Source organism: Nicrophorus vespilloides, unplaced genomic scaffold (assembly GCF_001412225.1).
Source record: "Nicrophorus vespilloides isolate i.1.1-1 unplaced genomic scaffold, Nicve_v1.0, whole genome shotgun sequence".
Taxonomy (NCBI): domain Eukaryota; kingdom Metazoa; phylum Arthropoda; class Insecta; order Coleoptera; family Silphidae; genus Nicrophorus; species Nicrophorus vespilloides.
The window spans coordinates 74,478-92,362 of NW_017096118.1; the positions used below are offsets into that span (position 1 = coordinate 74,478).

General features: G+C 31.6%; 8 protein-coding genes across 11 annotated transcripts; 4 read left to right on the top strand and 4 right to left on the bottom strand.

Annotated features, from left to right (window-relative positions):
• Positions 1-684: 684 nt before the first annotated feature.
• LOC108569667 (neural Wiskott-Aldrich syndrome protein-like) lies at positions 685-3,479 on the top strand. 2 transcript variants are annotated; one of them, XM_017931303.1, is made up of 9 exons: positions 685-1,064; positions 1,270-1,497; positions 1,555-1,651; positions 1,726-2,003; positions 2,242-2,433; positions 2,646-2,715; positions 2,768-2,955; positions 3,020-3,106; positions 3,293-3,479. In XM_017931303.1, exons 1-9 carry the CDS (start codon positions 966-968, stop codon positions 3,470-3,472), a joined length of 1,419 nt encoding a protein of 472 aa, XP_017786792.1. In that variant the 5' UTR covers positions 685-965; the 3' UTR covers positions 3,473-3,479. The 2 variants fall into 2 exon arrangements, with proteins under 2 accessions (XP_017786792.1, XP_017786793.1); XM_017931304.1 differs by having other exon boundaries at positions 2,801-2,955.
• A 641-nt stretch (positions 3,480-4,120) lies between these two features.
• On the top strand, positions 4,121-5,429 carry LOC108569683 (neural Wiskott-Aldrich syndrome protein-like). Its single transcript, XM_017931323.1, has 5 exons — positions 4,121-4,195; positions 4,250-4,474; positions 4,524-4,880; positions 4,937-5,212; positions 5,266-5,429. Exons 3-5 carry the CDS (start codon positions 4,572-4,574, stop codon positions 5,413-5,415), a joined length of 735 nt encoding a protein of 244 aa, XP_017786812.1. The 5' UTR covers positions 4,121-4,195; positions 4,250-4,474; positions 4,524-4,571; the 3' UTR covers positions 5,416-5,429.
• A 27-nt stretch (positions 5,430-5,456) lies between these two features.
• LOC108569676 (UPF0553 protein C9orf64 homolog) lies at positions 5,457-6,584 on the bottom strand. Its single transcript, XM_017931317.1, has 2 exons — positions 6,412-6,584; positions 5,457-6,356 (listed from the first exon to the last, which is right to left on the bottom strand). The coding sequence occupies exons 1-2, from the start codon at positions 6,505-6,507 to the stop codon at positions 5,457-5,459; spliced, it is 996 nt and encodes a 331-aa protein (XP_017786806.1). The 5' UTR covers positions 6,508-6,584.
• A 131-nt stretch (positions 6,585-6,715) lies between these two features.
• Positions 6,716-7,340, bottom strand: LOC108569679 (GPI mannosyltransferase 2). The gene has a single exon (XM_017931320.1). The coding sequence runs from the start codon at positions 7,267-7,269 to the stop codon at positions 6,724-6,726; it is 546 nt and encodes a 181-aa protein (XP_017786809.1). The 5' UTR covers positions 7,270-7,340; the 3' UTR covers positions 6,716-6,723.
• A 976-nt stretch (positions 7,341-8,316) lies between these two features.
• On the bottom strand, positions 8,317-9,395 carry LOC108569678 (endonuclease III-like protein 1). The gene has a single exon (XM_017931319.1). The coding sequence runs from the start codon at positions 9,388-9,390 to the stop codon at positions 8,323-8,325; it is 1,068 nt and encodes a 355-aa protein (XP_017786808.1). The 5' UTR covers positions 9,391-9,395; the 3' UTR covers positions 8,317-8,322.
• Positions 9,396-9,583: 188 nt separating this feature from the next.
• Positions 9,584-11,023, bottom strand: LOC108569675. Of its 3 annotated transcripts, none has more exons than XM_017931316.1 (4): positions 10,665-10,742; positions 10,439-10,586; positions 10,335-10,382; positions 9,584-10,278 (listed from the first exon to the last, which is right to left on the bottom strand). In XM_017931316.1, the coding sequence occupies exons 1-4, from the start codon at positions 10,673-10,675 to the stop codon at positions 9,700-9,702; spliced, it is 786 nt and encodes a 261-aa protein (XP_017786805.1). In that variant the 5' UTR covers positions 10,676-10,742; the 3' UTR covers positions 9,584-9,699. The 3 variants fall into 3 exon arrangements, with proteins under 3 accessions (XP_017786805.1, XP_017786804.1, XP_017786802.1); XM_017931315.1 differs by having other exon boundaries at positions 9,585-10,278; positions 10,439-10,610; positions 10,665-10,753; XM_017931313.1 differs by having other exon boundaries at positions 9,589-10,278; positions 10,439-10,618; positions 10,665-11,023.
• A 354-nt stretch (positions 11,024-11,377) lies between these two features.
• LOC108569672 (cytochrome P450 302a1, mitochondrial) lies at positions 11,378-13,400 on the top strand. Its single transcript, XM_017931310.1, has 8 exons — positions 11,378-11,611; positions 11,664-11,901; positions 11,958-12,142; positions 12,197-12,401; positions 12,453-12,609; positions 12,663-12,911; positions 12,968-13,174; positions 13,231-13,400. Exons 1-8 carry the CDS (start codon positions 11,464-11,466, stop codon positions 13,339-13,341), a joined length of 1,500 nt encoding a protein of 499 aa, XP_017786799.1. The 5' UTR covers positions 11,378-11,463; the 3' UTR covers positions 13,342-13,400.
• Positions 13,401-16,471: 3,071 nt separating this feature from the next.
• LOC108569673 lies at positions 16,472-17,852 on the top strand. The gene is made up of 2 exons (XM_017931311.1): positions 16,472-17,205; positions 17,419-17,852. The coding sequence occupies exons 1-2, from the start codon at positions 16,660-16,662 to the stop codon at positions 17,602-17,604; spliced, it is 732 nt and encodes a 243-aa protein (XP_017786800.1). The 5' UTR covers positions 16,472-16,659; the 3' UTR covers positions 17,605-17,852.
• Positions 17,853-17,885: the final 33 nt, after the last annotated feature.

The window sequence follows — 17,885 nt, forward strand, 5'->3', positions numbered from 1 at the left end:
TAAATGTTATGATAATGTCTAGTACAAATATCTCGATTTCAAATATGCAAAATAAAAGTAATTAGAACTTTCATTGATATAATAACACAGAACTCTTATAGTAATTAAAATAATTTGACAAATATTAGAAACATTAACTAAAATCGTTTTCCAAATAATAGTCCTTTAATAGTTAGTATATCTTAGAAAATATTTGAAATTTGAAAATATTAATTAAATAACTGGAATTATCAATATTTATTTATTTCATTTTTATTTACTTTTTTGTGTGACTATTTCAATAAACGTTATTATTAAAATTAAACATAATTTATTGCATACGTGCTTACATGCATATAAAATGCTATAGACCACAGTCTATCTGCTTAACCCTTCTTTATAATAACACTAAATGATTTATATATTCTTTCTCTTACTCCTGGGTACAAATTAATATTTGATTTTAATTTGTGTTAATTAATTATATAAAATAAATAAAATATTTTCTATGTATTGGCCGTTATTTTTTAAATATTTTCAATCCTTTCCATCATTACTAATGCAACGCCCTGTATATAATATTTTTTAAAAAAACTTTTTACTTCTCCTGGTAGATGTCAGTGTTTTCGAGATAATGTAGAGACAAGAGTGAATTTCGGTACACCTCTGTAAAACTGGTTACATATGTTGCATTTGAGTGTTGTCCTTATTTGAGGTCTGTTTCGCCAATTAAATGTCACTCAATTAAAACATCAGTGTGTTACTTTCTTCGCAAGTTCAGCACGAAGAAGAAAAGAACGAGACGTTTCTAATGTGCAACGAGCTGTGCACGAACAGACTGAAGTCGCCTTTACATTAACAAACATTTCCACTATCAAAATGCTATGGAAATTCTCAGTTTAAGCTCACAGTGTGTTGTTCCACTTATTTGTGCCTTGTGTTTCTCTTTGGGAGCCCCCCAGAGTTCTTAACCTTAAATCGACAAAATGCCACAACCATCACCCCCACAGGAGAGTAAATTCTCGAATTTACTCTCAGTAGAAGAAAACCAACAAATTGTTCGTTTATTAGGTCCTCGATGTCTGGTAAATATATTGATAGTATTTATCTACTTCTTGATAAAACAATTATCAAAATAACAGTTTTCCTTTATATTTAATAAATGAAAGTATTTTTAACTTTCTTTCTATTGAAGCTTTGACACAGTGTGATAATTGAAACATTCAATATTTATTTAACCTTGGTCCATTAAAAATATGATAAAAAGTAATGTAATTTAATAATTTTTAGTCATTGGCAACAACTGTGGTTCAATTGTTTGAAACACAGCCACCGATGCATGCACAATGGATAAAAAGGGAAACTGGAGTGCTTTGTTTCATAAGGGACAACTCCAAAAAGAATTACTTTTTTCGATTATATTGCTTTAAACAATATAAAATGATATGGGAACAGGAAATGTACAATGATATGGATTACATTGCAGCCTGCGCATTTTGGCATACTTTTGAGGGAGATGTAAGTACCTGGAATAAATATTTTCTAAATTCTTCATGAATTAATGATTTCTTTTAGAAATGCATGGTTTGCTTCAATTTTGCGAACGAATCAGAAGCGAGAGAAATGAAGACAATTGTGGACTCTAAGATAATGGCGAAGAGAAAACGCGCCGGTAAGAACTAATTGGCTGGAGAAAAATATTTCATTCGCCGAGGAAACTTCCATTTAATACTATTACCTTTGTAGAAAAAAAATTAAAACACAACGCTATTAACTTATCGAGCGGAGGTGGTAACGGTCCGATTGATGAAGTCCAGTTACGCAACAACAGGAACAATAATTCGCAGGTAATTAGCAAATATACAGATCCAGCAGCGAAGAAGGCGAAGCGGCGTCGAAATATTACAAAAGCAGATATTGGGAAACCATCCGAGTTCAGGCATATCTCACACGTCGGTTGGGATCCCAATAAAGGATTTGACGTTAATAGCGAAGACGCCGATCTGAACAACTTTTTGAACAAAGTAAGAACGTGATTTCCATTAGATTCCATGTAGTTTTTTTGTCGTGCACGTTCATATGTATATAGAACTTACTACGTGTTCATCAAACAAACGTTATTAATACAAGCATTTTACGCTTATATAACCGTTTCCGCTAATGTATGTTTAACTAATATTGGTGTTTGTTACTTAATTGTGTGGTGGTTGGCATATTATACGAATTAAGCGAATATAAACACTAAATTACTTTACATTGTAGGCTGGTGTATCGGAAATACAATTGAAAGATCGCGAAACTCGACAATTCATTTACGATTTTATTGTCGCAAATGGTGGTAGAGATGCAGTTTTAGAGCAGGAGTCTAAAACTAAAAAACCGCCTCCACCAACACCATCGCCGGTCCCGGGGCCTCCGGTGCCACCCCGAGGAGCAGCGCGATCTTCTCACAATGTAAGTGATTTCGAATACAAACCTTTTAATATTTCTCATTGTACAAAATGAATCATTGCTTACGAATGTCATTCTAATCTTATATATTCTTTGATTCATTGGTCAATGATTCATTAGCTACAGAAATTGTAGCTTTCTTTGGCAATCTCCTGTATTGTTATATATATGAAAAACATATTCTTATGCGTGTTGATGTATTATTATCGTTTTAGAGAGCGGCACCTCCACCGCCGCCCACGAATAACCAACCACCCCCGAGGCCTCCGCCTGCAACACCGAAAGGTCAGTAATAAAAGAATAATCTTTTCAAGATTAGTCAAAAAACTAGTTGTAGCTAACAATATCTCAATACCTCCTCCACCGCCAGGAAATGCACCACCTCCTCCTCCACCTCCACCCCCGGCCGAAGTTGCATTTACACCACCGATGCCCCCGGCTCCTCCGCCACCTACTTCTCTCGATATACCGACGGACGGAAGGTCTGCCCTATTGGAGAGCATACGAGGAGGCACGACTCTAAAGGTAATGAAAAACTAAAATATGATTTATTTTTAAAATTAATGCATTTTGATATTGCACCCTATAGCCTGTCGAGGTTGACAAAAAAGTGGACGATGCCCGAGGAGATTTGCTTAGCGAAATTAGGAAAGGTTTCCAATTGAAACCAGCTAATGTAAGTAGACTTTACAATAAAAAAAAAAGAAACTAATCGCGTCACCGTCAGCTTTCACTGCTTGTTAACGGACATAAAAATGCAGCAGACGTACAATTGCCTTGCAGATATGGAATAATCGGTGACGCGATTGATTTAGTAATGTTCAGTAATATATTCAAATATTAATGTTTCCTTTACCATCAGGAACGAGAAGTTAAACCAATTAGTCCAGCTGTTGAACAACAGCAGCAACAAAGCCATGTCGGAAATGATTTGGCTGCAGCGCTTTCAAGAGCTTTAGCTGAACGCAACAGAGTCATTCATCCAGATGACGATGACGATTCAGAATCATCGGATTCTAATGACGACGAATGGGATGCTTAGTAAATTTTACGCTTATTTTATATATATTTATATGTGTATATATATATATTATTGTATATATAAATATATATTTATACATATTTGCTTTGAAATTTACAGTATTTTTTTAGTTTTATTTATGAATATAGTAATAAAAAACGAAACGATTAATATTCGTCTGTTCATATTCTTTTGTATTTAAGTGAATTATCATTTTGTTAACTTATTTAACTGAAAATATTATTAATAAAATCTAAATATATTCTATTTAAATAATGTTTTATTGAAATTATCATAATTATTAAATTAAATATGATTAAAAAGTTATTTCCATGCTCATATTATTATCCAAAACCCAAGAACTTGTAAGAAAAATAATGTAATATTAATTGCATATGAGTCGAAGATTTGTCATATAATTTGAAGTTTAAAATATATTAAATGTTTCATTTTACCTCATTATCATCAAGAGAATAATGTACTCCTACAAAAGTCATAGTTCTTGTTTAAACTTATTGTTTACATTTTATCGTTAATATCACATTATTGTTTTGATAACTCAATTAGTCATTTCTGATACAGCATAGTGAGCTACATTATCTTATCTATAATATTCGATAACTGTGCAAAGCTATTAGAAAAGAATCAGTCAGTGCAATGTCGTCGAAAGTATTCAAACGTTGTGAAAATTTAAATACTAAAGAAAATGAGTGTCTCAGAGCACTAGTCGGCGATAAGAAAGAGGTAAGCACCTGTAAAGATTTCATCTAACAAAAAAACTAATTAATAAATTTAAAGGTATTTGCTTCATGTGTTGTGCAATTATTTCTGACAAATAAGACACATACAGATTGGATAAAACATGCAACCGGGATCCTTTGCTTCGTGAAAGACTACACTTTAGAAAGTTACTTTTTCAGATTATTTGATACGCATAAATTATGTCTAATTTGGGAACATCAAATATACCAAAACTTGCTCTATGTAAAGGAAAAACCCTTTTTCCACAGTTTCGAAGGAAATGTACGTATTATATTTTTCAAAATTATATTATTTATCTTCATGTCCTTAGAATTGCATCGTAGGATTTAACTTTGCTTTTCCGAAAGAAGCAAAGTTAATGAAAAGAGAGGTATACAAATATGAAAATATTGTTTTTGAAAAGGAGAAAAGCATTTGGAAGAAAATAATTCCAGATTCTAAAAAGAAAAATATAAATAAAAAGGATATTGGAAGTCCGATCTGTTTCGAACATCTCGCTCACACAGGTTTAAATAATTCTTTTAACATTAGCGATAATCCAATGGTCGCAGAAATACTTAAGGAAGCGGGCATAAATAATATTCATATGACAGACAAAAAAACCCGTCAAATGGTTTACAGTGTTATTATAGATAATATGGAAAACATAAAGAAACGAAAGGCTAAAGTAATAATACTCTTTTTCGCGTATTCATTTTATATTTAATTTGTCTTATAATTTAGAGAAAAGCACCGCCACCACCAACAACGCCAAGTTGTGTACCACAGAGAATGTCTCCAAAACATAATATTGCCATTCCTGAACCTCCTCCATTGGAAAATCTACCTACAATACCTATGCCTCCGCCTCCTCCATTACTAAACACAGTCTCTATACCTGCACCTCCTAAAATAAGAAATTTAAGTAATGAAGAAGAGAATGCAATACCGGCAGAAAATGATAATCGATCAGCACTATTGGAAAGCATAAGGAATGGACGAAAGCTTAAGCCAGTTGATGTAATTATAATAATATAATAACTTAAGTCTGACGACTAATATTATATTTTCAGATAAATTCCACGCCCAAGACCAGCATAGACGACACCGACAGATCTAATATGATAAAGATTTTGATGGATGTCTTGTCTAAGAGGGAAAAGGCTTTACAATCAAGCAGTGACGAGTCGAATTCTGAAGATGACTGTGAATGGGATGAATAATTAAACACATTAAATGAACGAATTCAATTTATTATAATAGTTTAATAATATATAGAAAATGTTTTATGAAAAGGTAATTTCATTGTTAATATCTCTTGGGCGTGTTTTCTTCGGAAATCCCACAAGAAATGATCTATCAAAATACTATTTATGATCTTATCCTTATCAATTTTCTTTATAGCTACTTCTTTTAATAATTCTACTGCATGTATAGAGCACCCTCTGATCTCTACTTCCATTTCATCTCCATTTTCTAATATATTGCCTGTATTCAATTTTTCTAATAATTCCTTGCTATATTCTAGAACATTATAATATAACAAAGTTTGAGGTACTCGATAATCAGCAAACATTGTGATCTCTTCAATATCATTAAAGTGACCAATACCATTTCCAAGGTAACATGCCCAAATATCTCCAATTAAAATTTGTGCTCTTTTGAGTATGGACACATTTTTCCCCTTGAATGTGGCTTGATCTCTGAAGCAAGGAAAATTATCAACTACTATTTTAAGCAAGATAGCAGCACTTTTATCAGCTTTCTTTACAACATTTTCAAAAGATCCTTCAAAATTCTTGAGCAGTGCTTCACCAACTTCATGCAAACATCTCAACCTTTCCTTAAATAGAGGAATATGAACATCATTATCACTGCGCAATACTTTAGACAGTTGTTCTTCAGTTATTGTGGAATAGAATTTAGGATTTGATATATCAATGCCCTCTTTCATTGCCCGGTTGATAGCTGCACATAATGCATAATAGCCTGTATATCCATCCACTTTCCATCCTTCCTCATTCTCACGGGACCAGAAACAAAAATTTAATGTATCTACCACAAATATCCAATCCAAAGCAAATGGATCATTGGCAGTTGGGTGTACAGCTGTTTGACCAAAATTCTCTACAGATAATTCTCCTGAATTGATAACTTTCGCCAACTAAAATTCAAATATTCTAATTATCAATCACTTATTAGAGGTTATAAAAACTTACTTCAGCTCCGAACTTTTCCACACCTTCCGGCAATATTTTTATATGTTCTGCATTAGCAGATATAAATTTTCCGGATTCTCGTGGATTGGAAAACATTTTCAACCAAAGATAATGTTCAAGTAATTCCTTTAGTTGCTAATTGAAAATCGCCGATTTTCAAGGATTAACCAATATCTTTTAAATAGTCTACAAAGTAGAATAGTTTAAAACATAAAAGTAGATAAAATGTTTTATAAGAAAGAATAGTCGAATTATGTTGTGATTATTACAGATATATTTCATTCAAATTTAACATAATTCCTCATATAATTTTTAAGTCCATGGTAAAAAATTACAAAACATAATGGTTCCAACATAAAAGTAACATAGATAATAATACTTTATAAATCTCTTATTGACTTGATTGGAAAACCAATAAATTACAGGCGATGCTGAACAAAGCATTCTTGTCGTTACCTGTATATGAACAAATATAATACAGAATATAGTCAAAGCCAGTGCATGCAAAATGCAAGGAAAAGCAAAATCGATTTCAAATTTACTTTCGACTGCATATTTTTGTCGACGCAAGTAATTATTGCCGCCGAAATTTCTTAATAGGAATTTAACGAACATGCTATGATGGACTATGTAGTGCCAATTATATTTGAAAAAGTAATAACTTTGAAGTAATATTAGACAAATAATTGGTAAAGCTAACAAGAAGTTTGGAATTTGCTTCAATTGATAATATTTGAAGAAACCGACATTCCAATATTTATCCTGAACGTAAGAATATGGAATTGGCAGCAATTTGTAATTACACCAAGTTTGTTGATATATCTCATTTTGGCCAGGTAAAATTATACCATTTACCATTGCATGGAAATAATCTTTGCTGGCAAATGTGAGATGAATGTATTACAAAATAAGCTATGACAATAAAACTGAAAACTAACAAAAGGTATCAAACATATTATTGTACTTAATATTAATGTGATTGCATTCTGAATGGTAATTCTTTCAGTAGTGATCGAAAAATAATAAATTAGAAATCCAACGTTTAAAATCCCATTTGAACGAGTTACTCCACTCAGTGCTATAAAAAATATAGCTTTCATCAAATATCTTTTATCATTTCTGTAGTGAAATCTAAGCAAATTCTCGATGGTTTTAAACGTTAAATATGCAAATAAGCTTTCTGTGTATGGTGCAGTGAAAAATATAGAAGCTGGATTGTAACAAAACAATTTTGCACATTTGTATGCAAACTTGTCATTGACTATCAATCCTGTTAACTGATATAATGCTAAAGCTGCTTGTACAAAAAAGAATACATTTAAAACTATGTATACTAATAGAGTCAGAGAGTCTATGGATAATAAATCAAATGTAAAATAGGAAAGAATATTTACGATTATTTTACAAATACCAGGGAGCAATGGAAAGAAAGCTAAGGTATTTTCATAAGTGTATCCATTAATAGCTAAATGCATGAAATACTGGGCATCCCATCTCACAAATCCCTCAAGCAAAGTGTTAGTTGCTTTATCTAATATAGTCTTATTAGTAGAATGGACATCTTTTGGATATACAAAGACGTTTGCTTCATGATCTGGTATTAGTATGTTCCCCAGAAATTGTAAAACTATTAAGAGTATTCGACTAAATATGGCCCTTTTTATCAAATTTCTTCGATTCTTTTCCATTTGATATAGCTCTAAAATAAAAGGGTTACATTTGACGGGTTTTAAGCAAATATCATTCAATTACCTTCGTTCAAGACGTAAAATTAATAATATCAGGATTACAGGTTATATTATTGTTTACATGTTCATAACAAATTTTATTATGCAACCAGTAATACATGTTTGATTTTTTTATTATTATGTACATATAGAATGCAATAAAAATTCATATTATAAGTTCAAATTATTTAGTTTTCTTATGACATTTTAATTCAGCAATTCCGAATGGACACAACTCATTATTTAAACAGGTTGCACATTGTGGTTTCTTTGGCTGACAAATCTGTTGTCCAAAGCCAACCAATAAATGATTTACTTCACTCCATAATTCTTTTGGCAGCCAACCTTCCAGTTCATTCCTAGTTTCTTCAGGTGTTTTTGTATTGACCCATTTTAATCTATTGGAAATCCTATGCACATGTGTATCCACTCCTATTCCAGTCACTTCCCCCCATGCTGTTTTCATACAGAGATGAGCCATTTTTGGACCAACCCCTTTTAACTTGCATAAATCTTTGACTGTCTTTGGTATGTCTCCATTGAATTGGTCAACAATCATCTGAGATGTCTCTTTAATATATTTCACTTTACTTTTCCAAAATCCAACTGGATAAATCAATTTACCCAAGTCCTCATCAGATGTATTGATAATGTTTTTAACAGTACACCCATGCTGATTTAACCTTTGCATCGCTGCATGAGTTATTTCATCCTTTGTTTGACTGCTTAACATCAAAGACAATAATGCCTGATATCTTTGGTCTATTGGATTTGCTTCCTCATCCATACATTGGTCACATCCCATAGAATCCACTGGTGCATTATGGTCTTTTCTCATCTCTCTCAAATTATTTAACACTATTTTCCAGTTTTTTGGAAAATTTTCTTCATTTTTGTATACACCATCAACTTCAGTTTTAACAGCAACATCATCAAATTCTTTCTTAATAACTTTTGACTCTTTCACTGCTTCCTCTTTCTTTATTTTTACTGGTGGAATAACATCATCATACTCAATTTTAAGATGATTGATTTTTGTTTTCCTAGAATTCTCACTTGATGTTCCAGCTCTGCTCAGTTTTGGTTTAGATTCCAATTTGAAGTTATCCAGCTTTGAATTGCCTGCAGTTTTTTCTTCTTTGCATTTAATGGCATTTGATCTAGTTCGTGTTTCTCTTTTACTTCCATCAATTTTCGTAATTCGCTTCATGATTATTAATATGTTTGAATTCCGAAGCTTAAAGAAACACATATAACTTTGACAGTTATCAAGAATTTGAGGAATATCGGAATTATCATACGTTGAAATAAATTAGATATGCAACCAAACAAATATGTAAGTATTGGGTGTTGATAAAAATCATTTTAAACTGCAGTAAATATTTATTAGAGTAATAGTCTATTCATCTTTTTATTGTTATATTTTTAANNATTGACTGGCTACATACACTGTGAGGTGTGAGCTAAGTGCACACCTCCACTCTATTATAGAGTGGAGGAATCAGAACAGAACAGGTTTATTAGAGTAAAAAATATTATTTTTATTTTATTATGTGTACAATTACACATTATCTAATGCATCATAGAGTAACTTTGTTATTTGTCTCTGCACAGCCATTTGAGCTTTTGAGTTTTTAATCATATGTAAACTAGATCCTACAAAATTACAAAACGCCTGAATCTGCTTTGTACATTCAGGATTATCAATGTCCACATTTACATGTTGCTTTTGCTGATCATTATTCAAATTCATATGTAAATTATCATCAACTGAAGGCATGGAGATGTCCACATTTACATGTTGCTTTTGTTGATCATTATTTAAATTCACATGTAAATTATCATCAGCTGGAGGCATGATGATGTCCACATTTACATGTTGTTTTGGCTCATCATTATTTGAATTCACATCTAAATTATCATCAGCTGGAGGAATGAAGATCTTCGGAGATGTACAACTAATTGACTCAGGGGAATCTTGAAATTCCATATTAACTACACTGTTATTAAATAATTCATGTTTATCATCATCCTTGTGTTCCTCATCTGGAGTACATGAGTTATTAATCATTTGTATAAGTACATTTGATTGCATTATATCATCATTAATTTCAATTATCTCTTCAGTCTTCAATTCAACCTAAGTGAACATTGCTATCATTAATTATATATATTATTGTATTAATAATCACTTACTTCTGTTGTAGTTTCCAAAGGCTTATTGTTGTCTGTCTTTATTTCTACCTAAGCGAACATTACAATCAATAATTATATATATTATTGTATTAATAATTACTTACTGCTGGTGTAGTTTCTGAAGGCTTATTGTTATTGGTCTTCCGTTCCCTCAAAATATTTGGTTTATGTCGACTGTTATTGGTTAAAATTCGTCCATTTGTGGTTTTCAAGACTTGCCAATTAGGAATTGGGTCAGCCATAAACAATAACCTATCATAGTACCATAAATTTGGGCTGTAAGACTATTCAATTTGTTGAAATAATTATTTTAAACTTAGTAATAATTACCTCAGCTCCATTTAGAACAAGTGCGGAAAATTTGCGGTGCTCCCCTATGAAAGTACTCCTCAAAGTCGTTGCCTTCATTTTCAATTCCTGAATGCTGACATTTGGCAGAAGATGTTGTAGTTTTTCGTAGATTGCTTCGAAAGCTTTGCGCCTTGCAAATTTATTCCTATAATTCAAATCTTTTGTGGAGTACAAACATGGATATTCTTTGTAAGCTTCAATTAATGAAAGTACAGCGCTTTTAGGCCAAGACATTTTTAATTTCCACTATAGAACTAATACAATTCGCATATAGATTTATATTTTACTAACAGTAAGTTAGGTTACAACCGTTAACACCATCCAACTGCACGATTCTGCGCAGATACTTTCGAAATATTGTATATGAAATTTGGATTTTTCTTATATTCACTATGATACAAAGAAACTTTGTACTTTTATATGTATATTGTTTATATTTAAATTATGTATTTCTGAATTAAATAATGTATTCAAAATTTTATTCATACATTTCGTAATTTAAGAAAAGAAAAGTTAGTTAAGATAATTATCGCAGTTCTGGTATGCGCATGGTCACGTAAGTGGAATTTTACTGAATCTTGATGTCACGTTATTGGTTGTTGATTGGTTGTTTTGGTACTTAAGTTAAGTCTAGTTGTCAGAATTTCATTAAACCAACTTACCTCGGTATACGATATGTGTAACTTTACAATAAAATTTATGTTATATAAAAGAAAATAATGTGATAATCTAAATACCTATAGTATTTTTGTGTCTATGTTAAAAAGTGTTTGTAAAAATGTTGTTAATTAAGCCTAAATTTGTTGAAAAGTGTATATCCAGAAGGTTCTTTTCTGATGGCAATGTTATTAAACCATTTGAATCAATACCAGGTCCAAAATCACTTCCAATTTTGGGAACTTTACATAAATATTTACCATACTTTGGTAAGTCTTTTTTTTAAATAAAAAGATTCACTTAATTAATGTGTTTATTTAGGACCATACCACTTTGACCGCTTGCACAAAAATGGTTTAAAAAAACTCAACAAATTTGGACCAATTGTCAGAGAAGAAATTGTACCTGGTGTATTCCTTGTTTGGCTGTTTAAACCTGAAGATATTGAAACATTATTCAGAGTTGAAGGAAAATATCCTCAACGGAGAAGCCACTTGGCTTTAGAGAAATACAGACTGGATAGGCCAAATGTGTATAACACTGGTGGATTGTTGCCAACGTACATATATATTAATCTAAATATCTATAATGCAATTACTTATATTAATATTTTAGAAATGGACCAGAGTGGTGGAGATTGAGAAGAGTCTTTCAAAAAGGTCTAAGTAGTCCAAGTGCTGTGCAGAATTTTTTGGCTGGTACCAATGATGTCATGCATTTGTGGTTAAGGAGGATCAATGATCTAAAATCAACAGAAAAATATGATTATTTGCCAGAACTATCAAGACTTTTCTTAGAATGTATGTTTTTGTTTATCTAACTGATAAATTTTACATTAATATTTGTTTTTATAGTGACTTGTCTAGCAACTCTTGATATTCGGTTAGACAGTTTCTCTTATCAAGAGTTAAAATCCAATTCCAGATCATCAAAATTAATGCAAGCTGCACTTAACACAAATAAATGCGTTTTAAAGACAGACAATGGTCTTCAAATATGGAAGAAAATCGACACCCCCTTGTATAGGAAATTGAAAAGGTCGCAAAAATATATGGAAGAGTGCGTATTTGTTTTATTACCAAATCAAATAAATAATCATTTCGTTTTTAGAGTTGCTATTGATTTGTTATCCTTAAAAATGTCTCTATTTAATGATGGTTCAAGAAATACTCCTACATTATTACAAAGTTATTTATCATCTCCTGAATTGGATTTTAAAGACATTATTGGGATGGTGTGTGATTTTCTGCTTGCTGGTATAGATACTGTAAGTGTAATATTGAGTATTACTACTAAATCTAATATGTGGATATTTTTTAGACAACTTATTCCTCATGTTTCCTATTATATCATATAGCTAAGAACTCTCCTGTTCAGTGTTTGTTATATGAAGAAGCTAAAAAGTTATTGCCGACAACCAATAGTCCAGTCACTATGGAAGTTTTAGCTGAAGCTCACTATGCAAAGGCTGTGCTGAAAGAGTCATTAAGATTAAGACCAATTTCCATTGGAATTGGAAGAGTATTAGAGGATGACGCTGAATTTTCGAATTATCATGTACCGAAAGGGGTATACTTTACCAGAGCTAAATATAAGTAAAAACATAATCATATATTTCTTTGTAGACGGTCGTTGTAAGCCAGAATCAAGTGTCATGTCGTCTAGAGCAGTACTTCCCTACTCCGCATGAGTTCAAACCCGAAAGATGGTTGAAAGATCATCCTCTTTATATGAAACCTCATCCATATTTGCTACTACCTTTTGGTCATGGACCAAGGGCTTGTATCGCAAGACGTATGGCCGAGCAAAATATGCTCGTCCTGATGTTGAAAGTAATGTTATAAACTATAATTGATAAATTTGATTCGTAAACATACATATATTTCAGTTAATAAGGAATTACAAAATTCAATGGAGAGGAAACATCTTGGATTCCAGATCGCTGTTAATCAATAAACCGGACGGTCCAATTAACTTGAAATTTACTAAGAGGGAATAGAATGTTCTCTATCTTTTTTAATTGAAATGCTGTGCATTTTTAAATCCAATTGTTATATTTAAAAAAAAAACTTTATATTCATTTTTTATTCAAACAAATTTTATTTTTTATATATTAAACGCATAAGATCTTAAAATGCTTATTAATTCTTACATATTATTTAGTTTTCATTAATCTTAATGAAATATTTGGATTGAATATACAAAGTGATTGCATGTAAATAATAAAATGTATATACTACACATCGTGTTATATAAATGCTAATATGAGCTAATGTTCTCTTGTATCACATTCTGATTTGTCCTGTCCTGATATGTCATGTTTTGCGCTGATGAGTTCTGTTTGGCCCGGTAACCTGAATATTAGCATTCATATAAAAACAAATATTAATTGATATTAAAATTAAAATAAATCTTCATATTCTGAAATAAATACACAAATAAAATATAAATCGCAATTGCTTCTGTATATAGATTAAAACTGCACATAAATGAAATGTTAAATTGAGAATTCCGATAATTAATTTCCTCCAATTACGTTTATTTATAGCAATCAAGGATAAAGCAACTATAATGGACAATTACATAAGTTCACGTTTACTTAATTTACGTTCATGGGAAAATGAATATTTCAAAGAATAAATACGTAGTATTAATAAACCAATCACAGGAAAGACATTTTTCATACAATTGAGAATACTTGATAGATGTACACATTTTAGCGTTTTCTATTTACATGATTATCAGAGAAATACCGAGTTTCGTAATAGAGCCGCTTCTGTGTTTTTCTCTGAGTAATAAAGTGGGAGTATTTAGAAAGAACATCACTGATAGACGGAATTTCATTAACGTCATCAAGATCGTGTATGATAATTTTATTTTACAAACTAATATACAATTCATACATAATTGCCGCCCCAAAAGGTTGACGCTTAGTCCTGACATTATTTAGTGAAATTGCATGAATGTGAAATCCCCATTTTAATTTGTTGTTATTCATGCAAATTTACAATAAGGTGTTAATATTTTTATGTCATCAATAAATCCACTGACCTTGTATATTCATTATCAATGAACCAATAATAATATGATAGAAATGTTTGGTAACTACAGAGGGTTACTGATCCTTTTGAATTTAGTCATCGTGGAAGTTTGTGGTTTGATATTGTAGCGTTGCTTTTATAGTAAACGCACTTACATATACAATAATCTTAATTTTATAAAATATATTTTATTCTCTTAAAGTATACTATAAATCAGTGCCCTCGTCTCAAGGAACCAAAAGTGCAAAATCTTTAATTTGCGCCCCACTTTCCTCAATAAAACTATATTGATATTGGCGCGCATTCGCACTCCTCTTGTTGTGGCGCTACTTTGTGGTCGACAACTCTTCATTTGAATTATCCTCTCATTTCTACTTTCCAATTTTACATTATTTATTAACAAATCTATAACACGTACATTACTAAAAAAAAGGTAGCAGATTTATTTAGACGCATATTTATTATAGAAAAATTACTGTGCTTTAGTTACTTTATATAATTTTCAGAAAAACTTATTTTTTTTTTAAATATTAATTATAATTTAACACAATTAAACCGCGCAGAAAACTACCAATAAGCATGCAAATATATTCAACGAATTATTTTTAAATATGCGTTGGCGTTCCATTCAAAAAAAGTCCCTATTATTTATAGAACATCAGCCGAATGATCAGACAAACTAAAGTCACCACTTTTACTAATTTTGTAAATGCTTACATTCTATTTTTACTTAAAACCTTTGAAAATGTTGTTTTCAAGTCTATTAAATGTTTGAATACTTTACGTCTACCCCAACTGACGATTATTTAATTTTTGTGTATTTTTTATATATCTATTCTATTCGCTTTGATTATCATAGAACAACATATGTATTAATTCAGTTAATTATTAATTTTTTTTATAACAAATCCTTTTAATTATTTATTTAACAATTCGATAAATGACGTAAATCTATTTATGACCTTTAAATTCTTGATTACATATACAAAAGACTTTCTTTCCAAATAAATCTTGCTTAAAAGAGAGTCCTTGACAACAATTCAGTTAGCTGAATTCCTTGGAATTTTCCTGTTATGTCCTTAAAGTAGCTTATTTATATGAGTTTATATCTTTTCAACAGAAGATTTTGGCAAAGTCCCAGTTTTGTTATTTTGATTTCTTGTTTTCGATTATAGAATAAAATTGAAGGAAATAATAATTAACATAATTGATTGTACATATGTTATGATTTCTTTCAAAATCATTTTCAGGAAAGTTTATTTTTAATTAAAAACTCAACTCCGACATTTAATTTCTGTAAAAATTGAACATATTTTATTTTATTTTTCCCACAGTAATTTAAATTTACTAACAACAATTATGAAACTATACTATAACAAAATAAACATTTCAAATTATTTTTAATATTTTATTATTGTCTCGAAAATATCATTATTTCCATTGACATAATCTTCAGGAAATACACTTTATTAAAAGCAACTAAAAATTATCTAAATTTAAAAGGCAATTGGCTTCTACTTCTCATAATATGAATTGTCGTATTCCTAGAGTTTTTATTCTTTTAGATTTTCGGGAATATGAAATTCCTAAGAAACCTTCCACGTGTATTAGCGCACGGTTACTTGGAAATGCCAGAGCCCTATCGATTTTCTTTAACTGTATTATAATAATAAAGACCTTTCAAATAACAGAAAAATCTATACAATATTTATTTAATTAGAGGAAACGTCTTTTGTTTTCTGATATTATAATTACAAAAAAGATAATTTTCATAATATTTATTTAGAGAAATGTTTTTGATGTACTTTTTTGCATAATAATTATATATTATTTATTGTATGAAAATATTAAGTTAATGGTCTATGACCCTAGATTTGGGATGGGGAAAACAAGTGGTATGTTTGCCTAGTAAACATAATTGCGCAATAAATTTGCGTAAAGTTGCGTATTTCCCCGGTCAGAAAGGCCGATCTCGACTAATGAGAGAGAGCCGCCTCCAAAAGGCGTAAAGGAGAGAGGAGAGGAACGGACGGAAACGGTAGGGAATTGGATGGAAATCCCCTGGCGATTCTCTCGTCTTGTGGATTTCGCCGAACTGGTTTTTACAGTTGCGTGTGTGCTCTAGCTTCTAAAGGAGTTTCATGTCTGCTTGGAGTTCAGTCTGGTTGAGTCGCTCGAAACGAACATACCACCTACATACATACATTAGTGCAAGTTTATAAATAAATTGTTAATTTTATATTGAGTTGTGGTGCAGTTGTGGAGCGTGAGGTGAAATGAATCAGAATCCTACAGCCGATTGGGTAGAAAAACACGCCGAAAACAATCCTCTGATCGAGATGAACCTAATGGGCAACAAACCACCGATCGCCGGTCCAGAGATTGACGATCTGGATGAATCGCAAACATCGGTAGCCCCTTATCCCGGTATAGACGATGGTTTCTTCGATAAGCCCGAGGAGATCCCGGAGATTCACAACAGATTCGGTGAAGACGAGGCCGATGCCAAAGTACCGAATGGTGATGCTCTTCCGAATAACATACCACCGAGCCATCCAAGGTCTCACCATCCATTCCCACATGCCCCGGGTTACATTCCCTACGATAGAAGAACCGAGTACGACATGGGAGGCTTTTCTGAGCTGGATAGCATCCCAGACGTAAACGTTTATCAACACAAAAAGACCTTGGCACAAGGAATGATGGATTTGGCTCTGTTTTCCGCGAATGCAAATCAACTGCGCTACATCATCGAGAGCTACGCAAGACACCCATATTTCTATCCAAGCGTCATCATGATTTCAATAAGCCTATTGCTACAGGTAAATTTATTCAACCTTCGCATCCTCAAAATAAACATTTAAAAAAAACATCCATTTCCTGAATAACAACAAAGAAATTGTCTCTTATCAGGCGATCACGCAATGTTTATTTTTATTTCCACGCATTCAGTTTTAATTGCAACTAGCAGCATACCGTCATCATCGTGCATCATTATCACATGGAGACTTAATCATTTGTGTTTATTGTTCTAGGTCGGAATTGGAGTGGGCTTAATTTGGAATGCGCGGTACAACGTCAAAGACAAGAAAGAGATCTGCGTTGCCAATAAAATCAATAATTATACAGTCATCGGCATCTTCTTGGTCACAACGATAAACGTCTTTATCTCAGCTTTCGGCGTTGCTCCAGCAGCTACTACAGCTACAACTACCACATGATCAACGCTTCCCTTTTTTTATTTTCAACATTTGTGATATTAGTTTTGCTTTAATCGATCATTTTTTATATACATTCATTTATATTAGTAGAGAGTTTTTAAGGCTTCGCTTACAATCATTATTATTATAATTCACAGAAAACCTCATTATTCATGACACAAAGAATGCGGAAATGCATTTATCGTTATTCATTTCCAGTCGGATGGATGATTCACTGATCTGGATGGTAGATTGCATTTGAGATTTTAATTTTTCATACAATTATTTATAAAGTTGAATAT

Excerpts from the sequence above, each read along its gene's own strand:
- LOC108569675 (XM_017931313.1), bottom strand. The coding sequence starts at position 10,919 with ATGTCTTGGCCTAAAAGCGCTGTACTTTCATTAATTGAAGCTTACAAA. Across the intron at positions 10,619-10,664 it reads TTGTTCTAAATGGAGCTGAG|TCTTACAGCCCAAATTTATG; the intron begins GTAATTATTACT and ends CAAATTGAATAG. Across the intron at positions 10,279-10,334 it reads CTTTGGAAACTACAACAGAA|GTTGAATTGAAGACTGAAGA; the intron begins GTAAGTGATTAT and ends ATGTTCACTTAG.
- LOC108569676 (XM_017931317.1), bottom strand. The coding sequence starts at position 6,507 with ATGTTTTCCAATCCACGAGAATCCGGAAAATTTATATCTGCTAATGCA. Across the intron at positions 6,357-6,411 it reads TGGAAAAGTTCGGAGCTGAA|TTGGCGAAAGTTATCAATTC; the intron begins GTAAGTTTTTAT and ends TTTGAATTTTAG.
- LOC108569673 (XM_017931311.1), top strand. The coding sequence starts at position 16,660 with ATGAATCAGAATCCTACAGCCGATTGGGTAGAAAAACACGCCGAAAAC. Across the intron at positions 17,206-17,418 it reads CAATAAGCCTATTGCTACAG|GTCGGAATTGGAGTGGGCTT; the intron begins GTAAATTTATTC and ends TTATTGTTCTAG.
- LOC108569683 (XM_017931323.1), top strand. The coding sequence starts at position 4,572 with ATGAAAAGAGAGGTATACAAATATGAAAATATTGTTTTTGAAAAGGAG. Across the intron at positions 4,881-4,936 it reads TAAAGAAACGAAAGGCTAAA|AGAAAAGCACCGCCACCACC; the intron begins GTAATAATACTC and ends CTTATAATTTAG. Across the intron at positions 5,213-5,265 it reads GAAAGCTTAAGCCAGTTGAT|ATAAATTCCACGCCCAAGAC; the intron begins GTAATTATAATA and ends TTATATTTTCAG.
- LOC108569672 (XM_017931310.1), top strand. The coding sequence starts at position 11,464 with ATGTTGTTAATTAAGCCTAAATTTGTTGAAAAGTGTATATCCAGAAGG. Across the intron at positions 11,902-11,957 it reads ACTGGTGGATTGTTGCCAAC|AAATGGACCAGAGTGGTGGA; the intron begins GTACATATATAT and ends TTAATATTTTAG. Across the intron at positions 12,912-12,967 it reads ATTATCATGTACCGAAAGGG|ACGGTCGTTGTAAGCCAGAA; the intron begins GTATACTTTACC and ends ATTTCTTTGTAG.
- LOC108569667 (XM_017931303.1), top strand. The coding sequence starts at position 966 with ATGCCACAACCATCACCCCCACAGGAGAGTAAATTCTCGAATTTACTC. Across the intron at positions 1,065-1,269 it reads TATTAGGTCCTCGATGTCTG|TCATTGGCAACAACTGTGGT; the intron begins GTAAATATATTG and ends AATAATTTTTAG. Across the intron at positions 1,652-1,725 it reads GGCGAAGAGAAAACGCGCCG|AAAAAAAATTAAAACACAAC; the intron begins GTAAGAACTAAT and ends TTACCTTTGTAG.
- LOC108569678 (XM_017931319.1), bottom strand. The coding sequence starts at position 9,390 with ATGTGTTTCTTTAAGCTTCGGAATTCAAACATATTAATAATCATGAAG.
- LOC108569679 (XM_017931320.1), bottom strand. The coding sequence starts at position 7,269 with ATGGTAAATGGTATAATTTTACCTGGCCAAAATGAGATATATCAACAA.